Source organism: Passer montanus, unplaced genomic scaffold, assembly GCF_014805655.1.
Source record: "Passer montanus isolate IOZ18808 unplaced genomic scaffold, ASM1480565v1 scaffold13, whole genome shotgun sequence".
Taxonomy (NCBI): Eukaryota; Metazoa; Chordata; class Aves; order Passeriformes; family Passeridae; genus Passer; species Passer montanus.
In genome coordinates this window covers 241,529-261,052 of record NW_024359832.1, presented here as the reverse complement: position 1 = coordinate 261,052, position 19,524 = coordinate 241,529, and the positions used below count along the sequence as shown (strand labels likewise).

The following is a 19,524-nucleotide window of genomic DNA, read 5'->3' as shown; positions in this document are numbered from 1 at the left end:
GGCTTCAGTTAATTATTTTAATGGTTAAGAAACATATTAGCTTGAATGGCTAAAAGATGCAGAAATCTAGTCCAAAGTTAAATTTTTTACCTTTTGGATCCACAGATGCCTTTTACTAAATGGAGTAGCCTCAAGTGCATTCAGCTAAGAAATAAATTTTATTGCCTAGAACCTAGCAATGATGGAGAGTAAAATGATAGCCTAGACTCACGTTGATGATGACTTATGGTATAGAAAAAGAATATGTGATATTCTTAAAAATATTTATAGGTTTTTAGGCAAAACAAGAGAGAGTGTACCTGCATGCAAGTATCAAGTGTGTGCTAACAAACAGATGAGACATAGTAGGTCTAGTGTTTGAAATAAAGTGCTTGAAAATAAGGTAGATGTTTGTAAGTGTTAGAATACTGAGAGAAAATTATATAGTCTCATAAATACCTAAAAAAGCTCGAATGAAGTTTGTTTTAGGAAATGTGTCTGCATTTAAAAGTTAAATTAAACTGTTAAGAAATTCCCTCATTTCTTTGTTTCTCTGGTATGCTTAACATTAATGAAAGTAAAGTACTGTTATACATCTACCTGTTCTAAAGGTGTTTGTACTTTTGTGATTTCAATATTTATTTGAAATATATATTTGAAAATTTAGAGAAATGGATTATAAAATATAAGTAAAGCTAGAAAAAGATATTATGGGGCAAACCACACTATAGAAATTTGCAAGATGGACAGGACTAAAACTGAAATTTCATTAGATGTAATCCATACAGCCAAAAAGGTGATAAATAATAAACGTAAAAATCATTTCCCCAGTGTTAGTTTTAGCTGATCCTAAATGTGAATAATTAGGATGTAAATCAGGCTGAAAAACACTGCATGTTTGATTAGCGATTTAACACAAACTTAATCAGGTATCTCTATGCTCCATTTTGCAGCTGAATTAAAACAGATTCCGGAGTCTTTTTCTTCTTCTGATGCTTTTATATGGCCTTTCCATTCTCAGATGTCTAAGAGCATCACAAGAGCAATTCCTCTATCCAGATTGCCTGTGGATTAGAGAGACAGGTTCATAAACTAAAGCTGAAACTAATCAAATTAATAGTAAACTTTTTCACTGTAGGAAATTCTACATTAATGTGAAATCTATTATCTGCTCTTTGAAAATGATGAAAAATAATCAAAAAGGAAAGTGGTATAGTATAGTTGGCATTTCAATGGTAGAAATGCAAACTTTGAGCTACTTCACTGTTGTGACATGCATATTTCAAGGAGTTGAGTAGAATTCCGTGAATGCCAAGACTTTTGTGATACTTCCTAAAATTATTGAAAAAACATTCAGTTAAGCTTGAAGCCAGATGGTTTTAAACAGATAGTATGTTCAGGGTTGTTGTTAGTATCATTACAACTGGATTTCAGGCCACTAAAAGATACTTCAATACAGCTTGATTGTGTATTCATCCATAAATCCATATTCAGATAAATAATTTTTAGACTGTTCTCCACTTTTTCAACTTCTGATTTAGAAATCATCCTTCTTCAGTGAGATGAAACATACAGGACTTGGCATCTTAAGCATACAAGTTTAAGTCTCAGTAGGAAAAGGTTAAAATAAATATCTCTTATCAGCAAAATATGCCCTCTTGTAAGGGGCCAGCAAGAATTTCTCATATTCTAATCACCACCCCCCAGCAAAAAGCAAGCCAAACAAAAAATAAAATCAAAAAGAAAAAAAAATAAAAAAGAGAGAAAACAAAACCTCTGTAGATCTTTCTGTTAATCATATTAATCCTTGACACAAATTATGTGATTTTATTTGTTCCATGTCTGATAAACTGAACCAGCAATTTTTAAAGATTGCATGATGATCTATCCCCATTTTAGGTAACAGTAAACTGAGCACAGGCTCAAGTGGATGAATATTTTGTTCTCTAGTTTTTCTTGCTCATGTGTTATTAAGCAACTGCGTGATCTGCATTTTAAAAGGTAGCTGTATCTTTCTGTGTTTGTAATGCTAATGCCAGATTTTGCACCCTTGGCAGAAAAACAACTGAATATGAATGAGACCACCAAACTTTTTTCACAAAAGTAACCAAATGCTAGTCAGGCTATTTTCTCTCTTCTTTCACTCCTCACTTACTACTAATTAGGAATAAATTTGTGACGTAAAGATATAAATTATGCATTACATTAATAAACTTTGGCATTATCAGGTTTTCTTCCTTTTGGGCAATCTGTAATTAAATTTTCTATTAAAGTATGCTAATAATAAGTATCCCAAATTTACTAGCAATTAGTTTCATTTTGTAGGATATCTATAATCTTGGATTTTATTGATCCAGGATTTTTTATTCTGTTTTGGTTTGGATTTGGTGGTCTGCTTTTTCCCCTATTTCTGATAAGACATATTGATTTTTTCAGGGCTGAATATTTTATTTTCTGTATAAGCTTATAAATTGTGATTATTACTGTCTTTTTCATCCTGCTTTAAAACTGTTGTTCTTCCTGTATCAAAATTCAAAACCTTTTCAAAAGCCCTATGTAAATAATATGTTTTCATTTTTTATGAAAACATGTATCAGCTGGGAAAAGGAAAAGCGGAAGTTTCATATGTAACAGTGTAATAATTTGAGAAGGTATAGAACAGGATTTACACAAAAAAATTCAGTAGAGCAATGACTTTATCAGAAAACATTTGCTTTCCATGGCTTATCTGACTGCCACATTCCCCTCATCTTTTCAAAGTAGGTTCATAATGCATAGTGAGGCAGATAAAGAGGAACTGGAAAATAAGTACGTCTTTTGATGCATCATTTTTGCAGACGAAAAATTGTTCAAGTAACCACTTGCCAAAATTTTGCATTCTGCACTATTAGAGAATTGTGATACTGTAAAAGATTATTTTCAGAGCTGGGACTGTTGCTTTATGTTGTATAATATCAATACATTGTAATGGCATAACACAGAATGTTAGAAATTAGTGAAAAATAGTAACAAGCTATATATTCTGTGGTATAAAGCTAATTATTGTATCAAAATGACAACTCAGGTTGAATTTTTATTTTAGCAACAGACAGCTGAGGCAAATACCATGCACGGTGTTACAGTGTGGCTGTGAAGCTGATATCATTGAAGGTAAAAGGCAGCCAATGAGGCTGAAAGCTCAGCCATGTTGATTAAAGTTAGAAAGCAACAACTGAAGCAAAAATACTGACAGCGTGAGGGAAGCTTCAGGGGTAATGATGTGAAGCTCCAAAAGAGAAAGAAAGAAAACCCCAGCACAATTCATGTGGTTACAGACCTATAATTCTCAGTTGCAGAACAAACAACTTACTTTTGTGAGATTGTTGTTCCTGATGGTAAGAAAAGTGAATTAGACTCCTGGTCTGCTAAGAAAATAAGAACTTTGTTACAGAAGGGATGTGTCCCAAATGGCTTTTTAGTGTGTGGTTGGTTGGTTTGTTTCTCAGAAGCAGCCAGGTAAGACAAATAGGAAAGAACCACATTATGTACTGATACTGCATGAGATAATCAAGCAAAAATAAAACCAAAAATTATTTACAAGGCATTTCAAAACCTTTGAAAAGCAGCACTTTCCCAAGAGGATCTGGTGAGTTACCTTTACATCTTGGGGCTGTGTTTTTTTTCCCTTGACTGTTAAACTCGAGAGAAAAACACTACTATAAATCTAAATGAGGAATTGGTAAAATAAGGTTATTAGGTAATGCTGCCTTAGGGGCTTTTCTTTAATAGGGTAGACATACATATGGAAATTTTTTTCTCAGCCCTTTTTGTGACAACTGCCTCAATTAATTAATCTTTATGTTTTTGTAACATTGAAAAATGAAGAATTGAGTTATTCTCATTACATTCTTCCCAGTTCTCTTTCCCTGCTGGAAGTATAGCAGTAGAACAAGAGATTCCCAGTCTCATATGCTTGTGAATCTGAATCTTAAGAAGTTGAAACTTTTAGAAAGCAATTTTTTGTATCATGGATTCCAAGATTAATTTTTTTCACAATATTTTGTTGGGTGTTTTTTTTAAGTATTTTTTCAAGTGCAGTCATAAGCTTTTGGAAGACTTGAACGTAACCAATTATTCATAGACTGGCTCTATGTCTTGCAGCTTGTACATGTGTGAGGAATTTGAGCTACTAGCATGATTTTAATTGGAGCTTAATTTAGGACTGTAGGTAGGTGCCTGCATCAAAGAGGTGATGCTAAAAATTATATTTCTTTCATGTTGCCTGTTTCCTTCTGCCATCTTTCACCATTGATGTTTACTTTTTAAAATCTTGTTATTCTTCATTTGACTTTTCTTAGTTTGTGTGTATAAAATTTGGATGTCAAACCTGAATCAGGCTTCTCATCTCTTAGGAAGTGTGATTGTGTTAGCATTGACAGTTCTAAATCCTTTTCCTCAAGCTTAGCTTAAGTAAAATTTTACAATGAAAATTTAGGTGTCTTTGAACATTTTGGTCTAATTTTGAACATTTCTAAAATGAAAAATACTAATATCTTATGATTAGTGCCAGTGTAATGTTACAAGATGCAGGTATTACTTATGTTCTAGCACATTTGAAGTATCTTTTTGAATGGTGTGCATAAATAATAACATCTTAGTCTTGAAGTCTGTAGTCATCATGCCCTGGATTAAGTAATGTTGAAAACTCCAACCTTATCTGATCGTCTGTAAAAGTGTGTTTAAGTTTGTGTTTGCTGCTATTGTGACCTTTGGTTCTCATGATTCCTACCTGCTTCAGAGTAGTGTTCAGGCTTGCCTCTGCTTCAGAACAGATGTTATGCACAGTAGTAACTGTTCCTTTTTGTTGATATGGTTTCAAATAAACAATTAAGAGAATGGCTTAAGAGCTTGCTAGATTATTGAAATTGTTTTATCGTTATGTACTTGTTCCCATTTGTAACAGTTATAATGAGACAACAAAACACTGAAAGTGACTGAGCACTTTGCCTCTGAGATGTTTCTCTGCTAAACTGTTAAGCAATATGACACTAAAGAGGGAGTTAATGTCTTATCTAAATGCAGAGGAAGATAAACCAGTCCAACTACTTCAGTTTGTGTCAAATAACGGGTGAATTGTGTGCAATTGCAGTAAATGATTTCTGGATCTTACAGTTTTTGGTTTTTAAAAATCTTTTGCTACCAATATACAGAATACTTTAAAATGTTGGTGAGTGGGTATTTCCATAACTGTCCAAAATTTTTGTCCTACTTGTCCTTTAAAGCTTCTTGAACCTTCTTTCATTTTTTTTAAAATCCACAATGCACAAAGAAATTCCTGCACATTTTTGTCACAGGTGAGTATATCGGCGCAGTACAGATTGTGATATGCAGTTGTTATATATAAATACCTTCTTTCATTTTATGAACTTGCAAGCTGTAGTTCATAGATGTACCTTTGTGGCTTTCTGAGGTATCCACACATCTGCTGCTTTCCTTGACAATGGCGATTCAGATGCTGCTATCACCATGGGAATGGTACTCCTGAATGAAGCTGCTACTTCCAAAGGGGATGTTGGGAAAAGGAGAAGTAAGTTGTACTTTATAGCTAAAGTAATGCTTGGACAATTAGAAGACACTGTGAAATTACAAGTGAATGTCTGATTAAGTTTCCAGACGGTCTCTACCTTAAACCAGTATTTACCTTTAGTTGTTTGGAAAAGAGAAGAGTGTAAAAATTCTGTTAATAAAACTGCATTCACATGAAGTAGTAACAGTAAAAAAATACTTTAAGCATTCTCAGCCAAGGTTCAGCTTGACACAGTATCTCTACTACATTGCATAAATGATGTTTGGCTCTTGAATTATATCAGAAGTCAGTGATATTAAAGAACAAGAGTTTCAAAACGTTGTTATAAGATGACAACATCCAAAAAAGTGTGAAAATTCTTTTATTTGGTACTCTTGCCAGTATTGAGTCTCCAGAGGAAGGTCGAAGCCCAGCAGTAGGTGTAATACAGAACATACCTAATCTGTAATGTCTAAAGATATTTAGCTTGAAGTGCAATTTTTAATGATTTTCTGAATTTTGTTGTTACTCAGAATATTTATGAGATTTTTTTGTCAATGAATCACATAAACACACAATATGAAAGTGATTTCTCCAGAATCAAATTTCCTCACTGTTACATCAAACAAGGTTTTACTGAGTATGACATAGGTTGAAACAAAGAGGTCCATCTGCCTTTGCACCTTTTTTATTCCCTAACTCATTTTTCTCATATAAGCCATTGAAGGTCTTTGGAAGATACGAGAATTCCTACACTGTCTCCTCTTTGTTTTGAAGTCAGTTCTTTATCTTCCCTGTAATACACAGTATTGCAGATAGAGCTGGCCAACTATTTTCTTTAAAAGTATTCTAGCACTCTTGATAATAACTGGGTGAATGTCTGGAGATATCTCTAATCTTTAGTGATTTGAAGGTCTCCTTCAGCAAGCTGTAGATCTGTCATTAATTCTGAGTATCTTCTATAGTAACTAGCTTTACCAGTGGTGTCAAAGTGATGCCTTAAGTTTTAACTTTTTATATTTTTCAGATTGATTCTGTGCTGCTTTAGTGTGTAGTTCTGAGCTTCATATTAAGGATGATAAGCTCTCTTCACAGAGTAGGTAGACAAATTCCTTCTCTACCTGGGGACCAAGAGCAACCAATCCAAATTTCAGGTCCAAGAGCATAAACAGTGGAATGGAGAGAGAAAAACAAGAGGGATGTGACTTCATAAAGCTATAATTGGACAATTAACTCCAATATGCAAACAGACCAAGACTTATAAAATGTGAGACCCTGTGACCAGTTGTCCATTTTGTGACTATTCTGGTTCATCTTGGGTGTAGCCCTGGCCTGGGCTCTTGTGCTCCCCATGGTGGATCCATTGAGGCCTTTTAATAAATCCCTACTTCATTCTTTAGCTCTGTCTAGTCTCTGTTCTAGGTCAGCCTTCACAAGGTATCAAAAGGATACAGTGACATAAGTTTAATTGGAATGTGATCGTAGATCTGGGCCTGTGAACACAGGCACAGTGAAATATCAGTGGACTGCAGTAAAAATTCAGGCTCTTTGCAGCCATTATATAAATGCTTTCTGTGTATCTGCCTTGCAGTGTTCATGCTTCCGGTTTATTCATCCATGCTTGTAAATCATATTTCTGAGTGGTGATTTCATTATAGTGAAGTATGTTTATTAGGTTTGTACCTGGCTAGTTTTCTCAAAATAACTGTAGAAATTTTATATTCCAGTTGACATGTGTCACTTTCCACATGGTCAGTTTTAATGAAAAAATGCATCATTGTCAGTTTCCTTGGCTTCATGTTTTCTCATCCTTTGCTCAAAGGCAACACACTTTTGAAGCATGAATATTGCAATTAAATAGCAAGGGTTGGCTAAAGTAGGAATAGTATAAGAAGAGGAGTTTTTAAAATCAAAGTAGCTCACTAGAATCAAAATGCTATCTAATGTAGATGAGCTGCATCTCAGTTTGTAACATGTCCCGCAATTTAAAGAATTTATTTACTTGCAATAGACTGGGCTATCACAATCAAGAAGGTTTCATGCTATTATTCCGCAGGATGCCAACAGATGTTCCAAATTTTGTTTGTTCATTTAAGCATTTACTTTGTAAGTTCATTCTTTGTCTGAAAAGATGCAATGGTATCTGCATCATTGTTATTTACCTTCAGAACCTGAAGATTTATATTGCTAGTGACCTAACAGTAAAAAGTGATTTGACTGCCAGCCTTGGAACTTCGAACAATGACATTTTTAGCCATTAGTAACTAGATAAAGTAGTTACTAAGCTGCCTTTACTGCTACTTCAGCCATAGATGGTTGACTAGAGACAACATGATTCCGTTAGTCAAGGGACATTTTTCTAAATTTTTTTTTTTCCAAAAAGAACAAGCAAATACCTGAAATGACATTATTTGATATGTATAATTTAATGGGCTATTAAATCCATTATCAGCAGTAAGGTGTTTGCATCCACATACATTTGACTTTCAAATTTCTGCTTTTTTTTCTTGAAAATACATTTGCCCTGACAGGTTATTTTTTCCTAATAACCATAAATGTTATTTCCATATCTGTTTGAAATCCTGTCAGAAGATAGTGGGCTTCAGTAGTCAAGGCAGTAACATTTTGTATTTCACTGTGTCAAAATTCTCTATAAATGATTGACATAAATAATATTGTTTGTAGAGATTGCAGTTTTAAATCTTTTATGTGCTAATAAACAAAGTTGTTTTCTTTCCAGTAATATGTCTGGTAGGCCTTGGTCTTGTGGTCTTTTTCTTCAGCTTCCTGCTGTCGATATTTCGCTCCAAATACCATGGCTACCCGTACAGGTAAACTGTCTTTAAATTCTCATCCTATAGACTGTAATAGCTTTGTAGAAGTTTACGAATTGCTTTCAGCTAAACAATCTTTAATCTTTACCACTGAAGTCAATGGAAGGTGGTAGAAGCAGGCAGAATGGTGATTAATTTAAGCAAACCAAAGAGGGCTGGAATGCAGCTGTTAAAGTAGAGCAGTTAAAAGGGTTTGAGCACAGATGCGTGACATATGCAGTGCTCCCTGAAAAATGTGAAAAGAAAACATGCTTTAGTTTGTAAGGCTTTATTAGATATTTATTTTTGTATAACTAAGATGTACACAAGACAGGGCACAAAAAACAAAGCACTGTATGATAAGATTTGACTTCACTAAAAATACCCTTTTCTTTTGTCAGCCACACCATGCAGTATGAAAAAGGATTATAGTTTTTTAAATTATACACATACCTGTCAGTTAAAGAGTTGCAATTTTTCTGACAAGTAGATTTCTCTGATTAGGCCACATGATTAGTACAACAGCCAGTTTTGTATTTTGTGTTATATTCCACTAAAAAGGATTCAGCCTTGCAAAGCCAACTGAGATGTAACATTTTAGCTATAACCTTACAATTTTTACCTTACCTTCTATTAGTTTTTCCTCTAAGACTTCAGAACTGTTTTTATTTTTACAGAGCTTGGTCTCTTTACGCTGTTTAATTGACATTTAGGTTACTTCAGATTAGTTTTATTATTTAATAACACCATACTGAAGACAAGGAAACTTCTCCCATTGCAGTATGTGCTCCTGCTTTTTAGTGATTTCTGCTAAGGAAAGAGATCTGTAAAGGACTCAGTAGTATCATAGTGCAAAATTTCATCAGTATGAAATTAATAGCCCTTTGGGATAGACTGTCCTGCTTCTCAACATCCTCTCTGGAGATTACTTCTAGCTTGACTGACTTGGGGTGACAGGCAGGATCCAGTTTTCCTAAGTGTGAGCTTTTCTTACCTTCCATTAACTGCTTAAATCTTAAACTTTAAAGAAGCAGGATTTATGAGCTTAATCTGCAGCTGAAAGCTCTCTTGAGAAGCACTGCCAAAGAATGGCAACCCATGGTCTGAGCTCCCTTCCAACTTTTCATAACAAGTTTATTAAATGGAGAAGGTGCTGGTAGCGGCATGTTCCTTGCCATGCAATTTATCAGTTACTAAAGAGAACCTGAGTTCATGTTAGGAATGTTCATATCACCTATTAACAACATGCTGATATATCTATGCCAGACCTCGCATTGCTTTTGTGAAAGTTTGCAATAGGGGTTTTTGGCTGCTGTATGATACCTAAGATGTCTGGTGCTGAGCAGCATTGTGAGCATTAGTGTGCTCTGTGAGTTTGCATGCGAACATGATACCACTGTTGTTGGCACAAACTTAATTGCTGAGTATATATTGTAGTATCAGGTACTATAAGCTTTGGGAGTCTTAATTTAAATAACGTAGGGCTTTTCCCTCTTTTCTTGTTAATCTGTTTGCTGTAAATACTAGGTGGAGTGGATTTTTAAATTTTATTCTCCCTACAATTAATCTAGAATTTATTGAAATACCAGATGTCTTTTAATGGGAGTGTCTAGCAGAAGTTGGAGGCCTATGTAGATTTTATACTTCTCTTTTATTATCCAAGGTAAGAATAAAGGAGAGCAAGATTTGGGGCTAAGGGGCAGAATTCTATTAAAAACTTAATTTAAAATAAATTCATTTGACAGGTGATACATATCAAAAGTAATTGTACCTGTTAGTATGCTAAAGCTGATTAAAAAATAAATAAATCCAGGACACGAAAAAGGATAGTTCATCACAATCCTGATAAAATAAAGTAGTGCCACATCATGTTGTTACTGTGAAGAAATTACTACATCCATAAACCAAATTCTGTCTTAAGGAGCTCATTAGATTCAATACCACAACTTAGAAATCAAGTAAATTCATAAAGAAATGAACAGTGTGTTTGCCTAAACTCATAGGAAACATTCAATAGCTGGCTAAGTGTGATATGGTTTTCTTGGGGTTTTTTAAATACTGTTACTGCTTCTGCATGATTAAGCAAGATCTTTTGGGCTTAGCTGGTCTGTCCTGGATGGTTCCAAGTTTTCATGGTAATAAATTAATCAGTCAATCTTAAATCCTCACTCAATCTTAAATCCACACTGTAGTATTGGAAACCATCACTACAGCTGATCCTTTTGCTCTGCTGTTATCAAATTTCATTTACTAGTTTAAAATGTAAATGTGTAATTTACTTATCAGGTCCTTCCAGTGTTAAATCTTTCATGTTTCTGTTGGTCTCTTGGGTAGCTCTGACCCAATTTTCTGTTATTATAAATAAACACTGTTGATTCTTTGACACTTCAGTGGTTGCAATGTGTCATCTTCTTCACAATCCCATAGCATTTTTTAGAGAAGTCTCATTGTTTTTTGTGGATACTTCTTAGGAATTTTAATGAACATGCAAAACACTAAGGAGGACCAATCATATGAACTGTGTTATTTTCTCTTTCCCCTTTTAATTTAGTATCTTGCATTTTAACTTCAGTCATATATGCTAAAATACTTTAATATTTTTTTTCTGAATTCCTTAAGATCTTCCAAGAAGTTCCATTTCCACACCTCATCAATTGATCCCAGTGCAGATAAGACGTAAAATATGTTTATCCTTTTCCTTCCAATGGTTGTCGATTTCACCTTGAAACTATCAGTCTTTATGTGATGAATTGTCCTCAGGCTAGTAAAGCTTTGCCTTTAACAATACTAACAACAATGCATACTAATGATCTGTCAGGAAAAAAGTGACATTATATTGTCCTGCCTAAAGCAACAGTTAAAGAAAAATGAAATTGCTTTAATGCTATATGCATGACCTCAAGCATCAACTTCACTGTCCTACTTAAAAAAGAAAAAATTCAAATGTCCTAAATTGTTTCTGTTCTCTGACACTGAACAACTAAGTCAGTCCTGTGTGAAACAGCATGCATTGGTCAGAATGCATGGTAACACAACCTGCATCCTCTTTTCTGCAGTGACCTCCATGTAGCAAAGACAAATCAAAACAGAGGTAGACAAACAAAGTCAGAGTCAAAAACTGTAGAAAGGCCATTATTTCTTTTTCTAATGGGGTCTATAAGGTGCTCTTTAGAGGCTATGTATATAGAAAGGGACAGAAACTTTGACAGACTTTTCGATCCACTTCAGACATTTCCAATTCTGATTTGATTCTTTCTTTCACAGGATTTTCTTCTTGAAGGCTAGTCTTGGGCAAAAAAAATTGTTTAATTAATACACTGGTAAAATATTCTTACATTGAAATGGGAAAGGTGATGCAAAGTAGGGATCATCATAAAGGCTACTCATCTAAGCAAATACAATCATGATGGATGAGCTCACACGCAGCAAATCTCTCTGCTAGAGCCATTTTTGCCATGGCAGGACTTTTTCATGGCTGTATTATTTTACCTTTTTTATGGGAACAAGATGAAAAATTTCATTTTGTTAAAACTTTCACTTTAATTGATATCATTAACTATTGAAAGATGATGTAATAATGTCATTTTATACTGTTGAGCATTTTCTCTTCATAATTCTTTCTGGATAAGACAAGTGTGTTTATATATCTTACTCAATGTTTTTAGGAAGCCTTCTCACCCTGCTATTTAAAGTGAATAAATTATATGTTAAATATCAGATACTCAGTGACTGAGCAATGAAATGTCTTTATATCAGCAGAGAATTTCATCTGTCAACTCGTACACATGGGAGTGACACAGAGACTATTCTTCACTATAAGCCAAAACTATGAGCTCTAAGTCAGGAAAACTCTCCTGACTTGCAAGTCAGGAAAGAGCTTGGCTCTCTGGAAACCACACCTTAGGCAGTTTCAGCCCAAAAAGCACACAGAATATGAAAAATAATGAGAGAGGATGCTAAGAACAGAAGATATCAGTACATAAGCACAGTATTGTATTATTGGGAATTTTAGGCATGTAAATATTTGTTACACTGCTTCAAGAGGACAGAGAGAAAAGTTTGATCCACGCTTTACTGATATTAAAAAAGTCTAGTTTTTTTCTTTTTTAGCTTTGGCTGCACCTTAACTGCCCTAGATTGTTTTTTCTGAATAAAACTTCTAGCACATTTTCATTACTCTTAACGCTTTAAATTGTTCTTTCAAGCCTACATTTTATCATTAGTTGTTTTAATCTCAATTTAAATGAATTAAACACCTGAAAATTCTACGTTTTCATAATTTTTCATTAAGTAGCTTTTGAATTTTTTTAGAACCTGCCTTGCAATTGAATGTTTCATTATCCAATTATCCTTCATAGCCATTATATTTCAGTATTATTTACAAGAGTAATTTTTTTAGTTAAACCATAAAAAAATAATCAGCCTTCTGAACTATGTATTGATCGAATGGAAAATACATATTCTTTATTGGCTAGCTGAGAAAATGAACTAAGCTGTGCAATGCATGATAAATAAGAGATGCCTTATTTTCATCAAAAACCCATAAATGTTAAGTCAGACATAAAGTATTCATTTATTGCTTGGGGAAGGACAGTCAATGCAACAGGATACACAAATTGCAAGATGCCCCAGAGCTTGAAAAATCCTCACATTCACTGTATACACATCTACCCCGTGTTGTAATTTAATTAGTTTCAGTAAAGAAGTGATGTATAATACAGAATTGAAATTAAATGCACGTTAATAAAATAGAATAGTTATTTCTTGGAAATATACTGGAAAAATATTAATACATAGAACAAATAGTATTTACAGACATGTGAAATTAAATTTATTAATAAACGTGAGCATACTATTACCAGCTTTTTAGATATTTCATGCACAATTAAATTTATTTACCTTAAGTTTATGAATTGGTAAACCTATATCTGATAAATACCAAGATCCACAATTTGATCTATTGTGCCCAGAAAAATTGGCTACTATCTTTAAAACAGCAGAAATCAAGATTATTTTAAAAGACAGGAAAACAATACATAGTTGTTAAAATAAAGCCTTTACATATAGTATTTTCTATATACTACTGTTAATGTGGCTAAACAGTATGTTGTTCAAGAAAGAAGCTGCCTGTGGAAATGGAAGGCAACACAGTACAGTCTCCCTCTGTTCATCTAAAACATCTAGCAGCAAGCTGAATTCATTAAAAGCCACACACCTCCATATTCTTCTCTATGGGACGTGTTGACATCAGTGCTGGTTTCCAATCCTTTCAAAAATGGCAGCTCTGAATTCTAGATGTCTGGACCACAGCAGATCTCTTAGGAAGGATAAGATGTGCTTCTTACTGTGGCAAACAGTTTGGATGCTCTTCCCAGTAGGACCTTCCTTCTGTGATTATCACCATTAAAAACGCCTCATTTTGCCTGTATGCCTTCCCTCTAAGTCTTAAAGTTTGTCATTTACTTTTACCTATTTCTATCCATTCCCTCTAGTTTATGTCTGGAGGGGCACAGTTTATCCAGGCATTCCTATTCTGCTTCACCCTGTTTTGCAACATGTTTTCTTCTGTCTGCAGATCTATCCCAACAGATGTTGTCCAATTTGTTACTCTTGATTTTTTAGAAACTACCCACCCCCCATCTCCTCCTTTGTGGTTACTCTATGGTTTTTTCATGGAGTTTTGGCTTTTTGTAGTTTCCCATAGAGTCAAAGAATGGCTGGGTTTGAAGTGACTCCTGGAGATGAATCACTCTTCTAAAGTAGGTTCACTTATAGCAGTTTGAACAAGATCACTTCCAGGCAGATGTTTTGACTGAAAGAGCCTCTGCAACCTCTCTGTTCCACTGCTCTCTCACCCTTGAAATAAAGTTTGTCCTCATACTCAGATGGAACTTGATGTGTTTCAGCTTTCTGCCTAGAGTTTTTGTTTGTGGGTTTTTTTTCCTTACACTTGTTTTAGCACTTTCAGTATTTCTTTTATCTATATTCTGTATCATGTCTCTTAGTTGCTAAAGGTGGAGTTCCCTTATAGACAGAAAGTAAGGATCAATAGCTGTGGTAGTAGCATGGTGATCCAACTCTTGTATTTATATTTCTTTGCTGTTACATTGAGTCTTTTACACATCTTAAGCCTATCAATTCTAGGCTTAAGAAATCTTCAGCCCTTCCCACTCTTCTCTCCAAACTTTTTCACTACTATCAGTCCTCTCTCTTCTCCTCTCAGATCCTTTCCCATGTATGGCCTTACACATCTGTTCTAGACCTGGGTTATGTTTTTAGTCACGTGTGCTCACCGTTCACTTACTTCCCCTTCAGCCCTCTGCAATTCTTTTCTCCATGAAGTTGTTCTCACCAGCTTTTCCCTATCATTAATCCCTTTACCCTCCAGCACCAGACAGTTGCCATCTGTTTTGCCTTGCTTTGTATGTCTTGCCTAACAAGCTTATCAGCTGCTTTTTGCAGCAGTGAACATCTTTATACTGATACAGTCTTTTAAGCTTGTGGCACTTGTATTTATGTTTTATAATGATTAATTAATTAATGCCATGAATGGAAAAACTGGTGAAATTACTACAACATGTATGCTAGTGCACACTGTATATCTAGGAGTTGAAAGACCTGCCAGACAAATCTAGAGGCAGTACTTGCATTTAGTAGTTCCTAGCTTTGTGTTTGTACAGTTAGTCCATAGTCTTGCACAAGTCTCTCTCTCTCTGTGTTCCCACTTCCTAGTCTATGGGATTTGGTAAAGTACTTGGAAAGGTGTGACATAAAATATATATCTACATTTTAGAAATAAAAAGTTTTCTTCCAGGTGTAAAGAAACAGCAATATCATTGGAAACTTCTTAATTTTTAAAAATACCTAGAATTTAAGAGTCTGCAACCCTACAGAGCCTTGCCAATCACTTTATACTCTCCCAACTCTGGGGCCACTTCAGCAGTAAAAAAAAGATGGCTTTAAATAAACCTGAAACATCCCCTGGGAGAGATTTCTCACTTCAAGTAGTAAGAGCAGATGCAGCACTTGATTAAAGAGAACAGATGTTTGAAGAGTGTTTTTCTTTTTAATTTTTTTTTAAATAGGCAAATTTAAGTTTCAATCACTTATGTTTTATTTGATAGCTTTCATGCTTGCTTAGTAATTACTAAATGGAATATAAAAACTTAAGAGATTATTACATAAATGTCAAATGACTTTTCAAATTAATGTTTTGAAGTCCTTGTTTATTATTATTTTCAAATAATTTTGGTGCTATGTTTTATATGCATTTTTCAGCATTTAATCATGTTTTCTTTCTTTTCAGCTTCTTAATTAAATGAATTCAAGAGGGATTCATTTAGAGCTGCTTACCATGAAGATAAGCTATAACTGCTATTTTCAGCCCACCAATGTTATGTGTATTCAAGAATCTTTTGTTGGTTCATCTGTTTTTGTGATAATTTATATAGTATGGTGATAGAGAAATGAATGCAGTTTTATGCAATGAATGCGTAATTTATAGAAACATATAGTAAATATCTCACTGGGAAGTCCTAAACTGTTATGAATATAGTGTGCTCAAGAATTTAAATAAATTTCAGTATAATGAACTTCTGTTTCAGTCTTCCTTATTAACTGTACTACATGGATGCAAAGGGTATTTCTGAGATTTTTCACCTGAAGTTTGTTGCAAGATGTGTTTTTGAACTGAACAAAACATCAGTTCTTTATCTACTATTAAGAGATACACCCTGGTGGAAACTATTTAATGACTAGACCTTACCCTCACTTTGCTCTGTAACAGAGTATTTGTATAGAGTCTCTGATCACCTCTGACATGCTGAGCCATTAACATAAAATTCTATTCTACACATTTTCATCCTGGAGTTCTTTTCCTGACTCAGCAGTGTGTAGAGTACATACATTACAAGTTCATCTCTCTTTCATGCCAAAGGATGCAATTCATAATTCATTGTGGAATCCTGAAGGCAAGAAGGCTTACAGCAGTCAGAACTCAGATCCTTTTAAGCTGAGTCTGTGGTGACAGAATGGAAGGGTGGGGGGCAACAGTACTTCATAACACAAAACATGTTTATTTTCTGAAGCAGCAACAGGAGGAAGGTATTACTCAATGATGCTTGTAACACAGTACAGGTGAGTCTGTTGGAACTGGGGTTACAGCAGTTGCCAGTTTTATGTGTCCACCGAGCTCTGTGAAAAGCTTATATAGGAATTAGTAATGCCATTTAAAAATGCCATTTTTTAGCAGTTCACATCTCATATTATGTGAATTACTCATAAATCCTTGTATACACCTACACAGTATATTCTCAGTGGCTCAGGAAACAACAATCATCACAAGATGACTCTACCTCAGTCCTACTTCTTTTCCTCCCTACTGGCAGTTTTCAACTGGAATTTTTCCAAGTACCAATTCACTGTCAGTAGCATTAGGATTTTCTTCATTAATAATAGAAAAATGCCTCTAAATATGAGAATAAGATTGCCTAGACTTCATGAAACTAATTTCATCTTATGTTTTTACCTATTTCTCCAGAAATACTGGTATGTTAAGAACTGGACACATTTTTGGACAAGAGAAAATAAAAAAAAAGAGGAAAGACAGCTTATATCTTACACAAAAACAGAGCAAGATCTACTCGTTACCCTAGTGCAAACACTAGAAGGTTGTAGAGCAATATTTAAATTAGAAGCTGAGTAAAAACAAACTCAAAACACCTGGTTGATGTGGACTGTGGAATAGAAGCTGAGTAAAAACAAACTCAAAACACCTGTGGACTGTGGAGGGGGTTTCAGCCTTTTTAGAGATGCTTCAGCTGTTATTCAGGAAGGCCAATCAGCTTGCCCATGATTCTGGTTGACTGGCACATGCAGTTCCTGGCAAGGAAGCCAGGACAGAATTTGCAAGACCTTTGTGTCAGTGGTAGAGGCTTGAGAAAGGGATGGAAAAATTAAGTTGTATGATATTGAACAACAGCCCTTGTATAACGAGCATTCAAAGCCCTGGTAGGAAAAGAAATAAATCACTAGGTCAGTTATCAGGCTAATGACTTAAGGATGGCACAGGTGGATGTGCAGGTGACAAAGCGGGACTGTATGGGAAAGACAACATAGAGTGCGACAGCATGGACCTCTTACAGCAAAAAGAAGAAGCAAAGCAGTAAGTCTCCATGGCTGGAAGTTGTACTCTAAAAAAATAATTAGAATTGTGCTACTTGATCAAGATGACAAGTGACTGGAAAGTGAAAGAAGAAAAACTGCAAGTTTCAGATGGGAAGTAATAATGAGAGACCTTAAGACCTTGTGCTGAGCAGACTAAATATTTATGATGAGGTAAAGCATCCCAGTGACACATGACTGCCTGCTGGAACAACTAATAGATCTCAAATAGTATTCAAATCAAAAGCAGCAGCTTGAGTAATGCATAGGTGCTAAGATACTATGCAAGAGGTATTCATGGGATAGCTACTCTATAACAAGAACCACAGTACAGTAGGGTACATGTTGTTGCAAGAGAGGACACAGTGAAATCTGAAATAAGTTGGAGTATATTAGAAGTAAAGGCAGCTAATAATGCAAACCAACCTACCCCCCTCAAACAACAACAAACAATAAGTAAAAAGCGAGACAACTACAAACAGTCTGGTGGCTGTTTAATACTTCATTAGAAGCACAGATAAAATATGTGCCACAATTAAAAAAGAAATAAAACCACAGCAGCACACAAGTCAAGCGTAAAAACAACAGGTTAAAAAAAAATCTGAAAATGATGATCATCATGGTAGCATGGTAGCAGACACTTCTTAAAATACACCCAAAGCAGGTACCTAGTCAGAGAGTTAATGACAAAGGTATAAGAAGGGACACCCATTGATAAAGACTGTGGTAGAGAGGCCAAATTCTCTGCAGCAGGTAGGCCAGAAGATTTAGGTCAACATGGTCTCGCACATTCCGTGTAATTTTTTTAAATAGATAAGCTAGGTGCTGGTAAGGTCTTGGGACCAAATGGCATTTATCAAAGAGCTCTGAAAGAAATCACATGTGACATTGCAGAACTGCTGAGCAAGGTGCCTTCACATATCATTACAGATTGCCTCTGTGTCAGAGGCCTGAGAGATGGCCAGCACAGCTATCACTGATAAAAAGGAGAGTCTAGAGGGAAAGCTAAGCTACAGACCAGTGAACAATTTCCAGTACTGATGGGATGGTCTAGTTGGCAATAAAGAGTAAGGTTACTGAGAGCAAGGATATACATAGTCATCTGAAAAAGGTGTAGGACTCGTATAAAGGAGAATTTAGGTTCACAAAGCTTTTAGATGGCAAAAATAGTGTCTGAAAAGCACACTGATAAAAATCCCTTGGTAAGGATTTATTAAAGTACCTTATATGGAATTGGAAGAGATGTCCTTCTCATGACTTGAAAACCAGTTAAGAGACAAAGAAGGATAGGGCTTAATGGTCACTTTTTATGGCAGTAAAGTCAGAAATACAACCTTCCTGAAAACTGGTGCTGGGACCACTTGAATGCATCTCCATCAGTGAGGTGTAGAAAATGCATGTGCGCTGCAACTTGTGTTACAGATAAGCTCACAGTACTGTGCTGTTTGGAGAAAAGTCCACAAAAACTTTGATGGGTAAGACTGGGATGTTTTGACAGGTAAAAACTTGGGAATACATATAGAGAAAAAATAATAATAACTTCTTCAACTAAGACTCAGGAAAAAAGACATATTCATAACTGAACAAATTTTAGCAGAGTTGTCAGTGTGCGCTGACAGCCAAAGAGAAGATGTTTTGTGTCATCAATAGAGGGGTTTGGGTAATAAGAGGGAGCAATATTACAACTACACAAAAATCTCTGTGTCTTTCTTTGACATTGTCATATGAGATATATAAACAGATCTTTGTGGAGTTGTTTTTATCTTATGTATGCTAAAAATTTAAATTCCATGTCCTCCATTTAACTATACTACTACACACCAGATAGAAATCTGGGGTTGCTTATTCATGTCATCTTTCTTTTTGCAACACAATAAATTTATGATGCCCAAAGAAGCATCAATCTGTATTTTCCAGAGATGTTTTTACTCTGCATTAAAACAGGTCTGTATATTTTCAGATTAGTAGCTTTCATAACATTAGTCAGTGCTGGTCCCTCTAGAAGTACTTGAATGAAATAGAGAA

At 34.9% G+C, this 19,524-nt stretch overlaps 1 protein-coding gene across 2 annotated transcripts in view; it reads left to right on the top strand.

Annotated features, from left to right (window-relative positions):
* Positions 1-15,929, top strand: part of TUSC3 (tumor suppressor candidate 3) — a 107,417-nt gene extending 91,488 nt beyond the window's left edge. For both annotated transcript variants that reach the window (XM_039699119.1, XM_039699120.1), the window contains exons 8-10: positions 5,471-5,545; positions 8,265-8,355; positions 15,644-15,929. In XM_039699119.1, the coding sequence (XP_039555053.1) occupies positions 5,471-5,545; positions 8,265-8,355; positions 15,644-15,659 (182 nt within the window). In that variant the 3' untranslated portion in view covers positions 15,660-15,929. The remainder of the gene's footprint in view (positions 1-5,470; positions 5,546-8,264; positions 8,356-15,643) is intronic.
* The last annotated feature ends 3,595 nt before the right edge of the window (positions 15,930-19,524 follow it).